At 42.7% G+C, this 7,287-nt stretch overlaps 1 protein-coding gene across 2 annotated transcripts in view; it reads right to left on the bottom strand.

Annotated features, from left to right (window-relative positions):
- Window positions 1-200: 200 nt before the first annotated feature.
- The window catches only part of LOC120798274 (sentrin-specific protease 7-like), a 25,793-nt gene continuing 18,706 nt past the window's right edge, over window positions 201-7,287 (bottom strand). For both annotated transcript variants that reach the window (XM_040142452.1, XM_040142451.1), the window contains exons 15-22: window positions 6,993-7,115; window positions 5,557-5,649; window positions 4,378-4,454; window positions 3,140-3,198; window positions 2,331-2,374; window positions 2,172-2,240; window positions 1,789-1,939; window positions 201-655 (exon numbers count right to left, since the gene is read on the bottom strand). In XM_040142452.1, the coding sequence (XP_039998386.1) occupies window positions 482-655; window positions 1,789-1,939; window positions 2,172-2,240; window positions 2,331-2,374; window positions 3,140-3,198; window positions 4,378-4,454; window positions 5,557-5,649; window positions 6,993-7,115 (790 nt within the window). In that variant the 3' untranslated portion in view covers window positions 201-481. The remainder of the gene's footprint in view (window positions 656-1,788; window positions 1,940-2,171; window positions 2,241-2,330; window positions 2,375-3,139; window positions 3,199-4,377; window positions 4,455-5,556; window positions 5,650-6,992; window positions 7,116-7,287) is intronic.

Here is a 7,287-nt window from a genome sequence, read left to right as displayed (position 1 = left end):
GTCTGGGTTTCAAAATAAGAGCCACACTCCTCTGAAAAAATACTGACGAATGAAAAAACTAAAATAAACAACAATGATTTAATTTAATGAACACGAAGAAGCAGAAGCTACTTTTTTGGGAGGACACGTAGTTGTTACGAGCATTTTTTTATTATCTTTGTTTGCTGTTTATTAAAGAAACACAAAAAACCCAAAACAAATCAATTTAATATTTATTGTCAGACATTTTATGGCAAATTGAAATCCTGTTTTAAGTCAGTCTGGGTTTCAAAATAAGGGCCACATTGCTCTGACAACAGACTAATGGCTCTAAATCAAAATAAATATGTTTTATTTTATAAAAGAGAAAATGCTCTGGGTTGGTGAGCTTAGAAAGTTATGTAAGAAAGTTTATTTTAGCAGCTTGTAAAATTATTTGACGGTAAAATTAAATCTTATTAACTATATATAAAAAATATAAATAATTTATTGCACAGGTGAATTAACGGCTCGGTGTAGGTGTTTTTTTGGTCGGTGTGGTTTCAGTTTTCTTCTTCTGCTGATTCTGGTGCATCCTCATTATCAGACTCCGAATCTCCTCGCGCTTCTGTCGCACTCGTTGCCGCGGGAACCAGTTGTCCAAACGCAACGGGAGGTCGAAGTGCACGACGGGATTCTGCAGAGCCAATCAGAGAGCTCGATTTAGCGGGGTCGCACAATTTCCACCCATGACATCCAAAGCTGTTGGCAGTTTATCTCGTTTTTCAATTTCATACGTATCAACATTTATCTTTCAATATTTCTGGAAAGATTCGATGGATAAATGAGTTTTAACTCTCAGCGAAGAAAAAAGAGTGAAAACATCTGCTAAATCAGAAAAGAGTCAGAATCTGCTGCCTGAGCTTATATTAAACTGAATATCGTTGGGTTGTGGACTGTTGGTCGGACCCACATGGACATCTGAAGACGTCACCTCGGGCTGTGAGTTATTGTGACGCACATAAGCGCCATGATGAAAATAATCGATAGCTGAAGCCCTGTAGCAGAGTGGATTTATACCGTGGTGATGACACCTGGCTACTTCTTCCACCACTGCCCGTCACTACAACCAGTCGTCCCCCGTAACACGAAGGGGAGAATCAAAACTGTCGGCACTCTTCTCATTCTCATTATATCAGCATCTATTGGATTTTTATTTCGTCAGTTATCCAAACTTTAATCCGAAACTTTCGTTAGGCCGTTGTTTTCATAGTTAAGTGCCTCACATAAACATTTTGATTACATTCAGAGCGGAGCAGCAGCTTGGCCCACAGAGCGCCAACCGACAACTGTTTTCACAATTAGCCGATTAATTGTTTAGTCTAGAAAATGTCGGAAAATTGCAAAAAATGCCAGATATACTTTCCTAGATCCCGAGGCAACGCCGTCGAACGTCTTGTTTTGTCACACCGACCGTTCGAAACCCAAAGACGCTCAGTTTTATTATCATGTGTGACCAAAAAAAAAAAAAAGCATCACATCCTCACTTTTATGAAGCTACAACCTGCAAATGTTGGGGATTTTTGCTTAAAGCGTGATGATTGCTCCATAATCCAAATACTTTGTTTTCTGTCAGCGGACTGATTGATTATGCCGGACTGCTGCAGCTCTACCTGTCAGTCTGTGAAACAAACTCGGTTTAGCTTAGCAGCGGAACGGGATCAATAGGGGACATCTTCAACTGTAATTAACTTTAATTAGACTCAGCAGTCCCACACACTCCTGGCCCGAACGCTGATACTCAAGAGACGGCGTCAGGTGTGCGTTTACCTGCAGGAAGCTCTCGACGTACTGCAGCAGGTACAGTCCGCAGTCGCTGCTGTTGTCCTGCTGAGGGACTCTGCACCTGGAGCTCCTCATGTTGTCCGGCGTGAAGAGACGAGGCGTGCCCCTCCGGACCTCCCACTCCACCTGCAGGTAGCTAGAAACAGCAGGAGCCTTTGAAGCCCAACGTGTTGTTGTCTTAGAAACCAGAATTTCTCTTGGAGCCGTTTGGTGTGATAGAAAAACAGGCTCTCTGTTTCTTTGCATGAAAAGACTAAATTCCAGTTTGTCTTTAAGAACACGAACGACTTCATGTGTCATGCAGACAGCTTCTCCTACCAGACACATGAACCACCTCTGTCTGAAAACCGTCCTGACGTGAAACTCACTCTCTGAGGAGTCTGCAGACGTTCTCGTGGTACGACAGCTCCAGGGAGTCCATGACGAGGATGCACGGCCTGGAGAGGACGAAGAAACCCTCACGTAAAGTCAAAATAAAACCCGACCTCAGGAGTTTCTTTGGATTGGGCTCTTCCCTGAAAACTCACCTCTTCAACACTGTGTCCCTCTGCCGGCCCTGCTGAGTGCACTCCTACAAAGACCGAACACAGAAACCTGACGTTCAAACGAATCAGAAACAAAACACGACCAACAGCAACCATGCTGTACCAAACATCTCTGTCCACATTCAAATGCCTCGTCACAAAGAAAACGGTTCGACCTCTTTTGCTTTTTCCTCTCTTGCTTGACAAAAAACAAACCTCAGCTCCGTTTTCCTGAAACTTGAAGCTGGAGTTTCCAGATTTATCCGCTCTTTACAAAAGCTCGGTTCTCTTCATTGAAAAAAAAACAAACACCAGTTTAGTGTGGACAGGGGACAGAAACTGAGAGGTGACGGCTGAGTTTCAATGTGGTCGAAGTCAATTCTGATTTAACTAAACTTACTGAACTCTATAACGCAGGCTTTTCCAAACGTTTTAGGGAGAGGAGCCATTGCAAGCGAGTGCACATGAACAGGAGAACATTCAAATAAGCTGATCGAAAATACACAAGGTCACATTCATGTCAGGCAAAGTCCATCGCACTCTTGAGTTAAATGTGAATACAGCAGGAGTGCTCTCTGTCTTTTGAGTTGAAAATTTTTTCATCTTTAAGAAAATGAACATTAAAAGTAAAAAACAGGCGTTTCCCCAGAGTTTTGACAGGATGATTAAAATGTGAGATAGAAGCAGGGGGTTTTCCAAAAGACAACCTGACAGGAAAACAAAGCATTTTAAGCTTAGGAGTCTCTGGTCTGCTCAGTCTGATGGTTTGTGTTGGGGTGCAGTTGTGTGATTGTGTGTTACGAGCTATTTACTGGTGGTTGTTGTGGTCTCAGACTGAAGTTGGGTTTTCCCGCCGCTCGCTCTGATCCACCTGAAACACAAAAACAACCTGAAGTCTCTGCTTGAACCTGCCTTTGTTCAACACACGTTACACCACATTTTCTCAGGTTCTCTTCTGCAGCTTCGGTCGTTCCGAGTCAGCGACCGGCTCAAATCTCGTATCTTTTAGCATCAAAATTGTCACTTAAAATAAAAATTAAAAAAGGCCAATTGCGAACATTGGAAACAATTCAAGAGATCTTTGACACGTGTTTCCAAAGAAGACGCCAGGTGACAAAATAGAAACTTATCAAACCCAAATCAACACAAACTGAGGAGCCTGTGACTGGCTGCTGCTTCTTCTTCGTGGCAACTGTCGCCGAGGTTCATGGGTATTGTAGTATTTAGAGCCACCCATGCCAAAATGACAGGGAGAAGAAGAAATGTTTTCCAGGAACAAAATGAGAATGACACAATTAAAACTGCTCTGCTGACAAAAAGCCACAGAAAACATTAATGTTGACACTCTGATTTTCTCCTCGCATTCTTCAACCTCTTCAACATTTCCCGTAGCTGCGTCACAATAAAAGCCTTGCAGTTTCTTGCTGGTGGAGAGCTTTTAATGTGAAGCAGCAGGAGCTAACAGCAGGTATAGATACCAAGAACAAATATGTTGTACTTCACGTAGGAAGGAAGGAAGAAAGCAGTTGGGATGATCGCTGAAGAACGTGGAAGCGTCTGTACAGACACGATGGCTGGATGTGTTGACAGAAAAACACTAACTTCAAGGAAAACTGGGCAAAATGGAAATTATTCGTTTAGTTAAATTCAAAAAGGTGATGGTGAAAAATAAAAACGTAGTTTCCACAATGAAACTATATATAAGCTTAAATATAGACAATCAAGATAAAAAAAATGACAGATAAAGACGCCTGTAACACCAAATGTTGGAGACTAGTGTCTTCAGAGGAGAAGATATTTACGTCGGGGACATTTAATCTATTGATGTTTGGTGTGAAAAACTCCAACATTGAGTTTTAATCTGCGCTGGGGAAACACTCTGCCATAAACACCACAAAACTGTCTCCCGAAGGACGGTAAACACCTGCGACACGTCTGGTGACGCTGTATTGAGCATCTGGAGGCCGCGCGACACACTGCGCTGCCACGAACACTTTATTCCACGCAGGTAAATCGGGTCAGAAAATAAACAGCAGCGGCAGCGACTCACCTGTTCGCCTCGGAAACTCCTCGTACTGAACCTCCTCCAGACCCGGGAAACACACCACCACCAGGTACCAGTGAGCTCTAAAATATAAATATAACAACATTTCAGTCGCCACACAGACGCTGTACGTTAAATACACGGTCCGGGCTCTGTAACTGCCCCGGCTGGAAAACCACCGACAGAAACCACATATTCAATCTCAGTGGAACTTAGTACGATCTGATTCTGACACGGGTCCTGATGCAGTTTTTTTTTTTTTTTTTTTTTTTTTTACAGCTGACCTGCAGTTTGTAAATCTTTGTAGGTAATATAATTGTACTGCAAAAAAAAAAAAAAATTGAGAAAATCGGCCAAAAATGGTGTAAAAACGGCATGAAAACGGAATCAAAATTACACAAAAGCCATACATAACCTGCCGAAAATGGGACAAATACGACATCAAACTATGACAAAAGTGGAACAAGATGGAACAAATTGGCAAGATGGTTCAAAAGTGGGACAAAAATGGTGTGAAAACTAGACAGAAATGGCACAGACACATGGTGGTAAACAGCATTAAAAATGGATGGGAAAAAAAAAACTGAAGAAAAATGGGACCAAAATGACACGGAAAACTGTTGTGTTAAAAAGGGTATAAAAATGGTACGAATATTAGACTAAAATGGGGAAAAAATAGCACAAAGATTTGATCACTATTGGGACGCGGTGAACTGGGGAAGGTATTTGTGCTGTTCCCGAAGGATCTGAGTTGTTCTGATTTTGGGAAAATGAGAGTTTAGTGACACGACAATGAAACAGCAGAGTGAAGCGGGGTCTGGTAAAGTCGTTGAGAGTCATCAGAAATGATCCGGCAGAGGTGACTTGAGTCGGTCAGTCTGTTACTCTGTTGGCAGGTAGAGACGGTGATGAAGTGCTTGAATGAAAGTAGAACTACAGAGTATTTATTTAAAAGTCCCAACAGAGGTCAAAACTCCAAACTGGCGTCTCTAAATCTAGGACAAAGAGCTGAGGTCAGCTCTGTCAACTCCAGAATCTGCCAGTTTCTATTTTGTAGTGGGTCAGAGAGAAATCTGAGGGTAAAAACCACTTCCACCTCCGCTCACGTCATAAAAACCAGCTTATATACATCATTATAACATGAAACATTAGATCAGGTGTGTGTGCGTCGAAACATTTTCTTACTCTTGATTGACAGGCACGAACAGGAAGTCTTTGGTGAAAATGTCGACGTGGCGAGTCCACGTCTTTACCCTCTGATGCCTCATGTGACGATCGCTGAAAAAAGATCAAAACGAGACAAGGACGAAGAGTTTCCCTGAGTGACTGTGCAGGAAAAGCTGCCTAAATAAAAGCCTCTTTATTCTGAATCTACAGCAATTCCGCAAAATTCCGCCTTCGTGTTATCGATTTCTCAACGTTCCTTTCGAAAACTGACCGCTGGGTGTCCTTGATTTTTAGTCTAAGAACAGAAAGCACGCATTGGAACAAATGTGTGTATGAATTATGATGTGATAACCGGAAAAATGAGAGAATCTCTCTGCTAAGTACGTTCTTGTTCAGACATAAACTCCCCTGCATCGCTTTAAAAGCACTTTTTTAAAATCTCCTCTTTTCCCTAGTGCTGATTGAAACTACGCGGGCTCACGATATGGACTAAATTAAATTCATATTTACATAATTTAAATCAAAACCAATGCTGATCCCATTGAGTCAACTGACCCTTTAATTTAGGTCTTTCAGATTTTGGCAAACACTTATCTTCCTAGTACTTGGGCGCACTCTCACATCCAGTTTGGCAAAACACACAAATTGGCTAAACTCCGACATGACTTCTTGTCATCAAAGCTGAGAGTAGAAACCTTCAGGCAGCCGCTTCTCACCGGTTAAAATGACAAACGTCTCAGCTTCACCGACTAATGTTGATTATGTGAGCGACTTGATGTCAGAACTAAATTAAACCTGTCGTCTCGTCCGCTGTTGGTTTGTGCGTCTGAACTCGGCCGAAGATACTGACGAGGTAAAAGAAGCTCCACTCTGACACCACTGTAAAATCCGTGTTTCTGTAGTTCCATCAGAGTGAGCCCTCTTCTCTCTAGAGGATCAGACTTATATCTTTGAGTCAGGAACTTCAGCATCTGGATCAAGCAGCTCGTGGAAAATAATAAATGCGTCAGATTTGGTTTCTACATCGGTTATTTCACTTTGTCAGACACATATTTAATCTACATTCAGGTGAATATTAGTATCAGATCAGACTCAGTATCAGCAGATTCTCAGTGTTGAAGGACTCGGATCAGGACCGTGACCAAAACACATAATCTTAGAGTGTTATAGTGAATTTTTCCCCCTACACTAACACCTTTACCTCCACCAGGGATTTTTCACCTGTGTCTGTCTGTTTATTTGTTTCTCAGCAGAACTGCACAAAAACTACTGAACTGATTAGCACTGAACCTGGTGGAGGGATGGATCCTGGACCAGAGAAGAACCCATCAATTCTGGGGCAGATCCGGATCATTCACTATGAATCTGAATTTTTTTGTCTGAAGTCTGGTGTACGTTGTGTGACGCTGCCCTGGGCGGAGGTCTGCGCTCAACCCAGCGATTGTTGTTCTTACGGGACAGATGGGACGTCGTCCTCTCCGGCGGCTCTCCGCCTGCTCAGCTGTTTGTAGAAGAAGCTGCTGAAGACGTGACTCCGCTCGCCCCTGGAGCCGCCGACTCCCTCCAGGAGGAGATACCTGCAGGAGGAGGAGACGGTTCAGGACACTGACCACCCCTAGGGGCGACTGAGAGGAACTACAACTCCATGCAGTGTGTTGTTGTGATTATCGTGGAGGATCTGGGGACAAAAACTGGTTCAAGTCAGTATTATCATTTTGAAGGACTTGAGTCAGAATAATTCAGGATTTT

Source organism: Xiphias gladius, chromosome 13, assembly GCF_016859285.1.
Source record: "Xiphias gladius isolate SHS-SW01 ecotype Sanya breed wild chromosome 13, ASM1685928v1, whole genome shotgun sequence".
In the NCBI taxonomy this organism is placed as follows: Eukaryota; Metazoa; Chordata; class Actinopteri; order Istiophoriformes; family Xiphiidae; genus Xiphias; species Xiphias gladius.
This window is presented reverse-complemented; position numbering and strand designations above follow the sequence as displayed.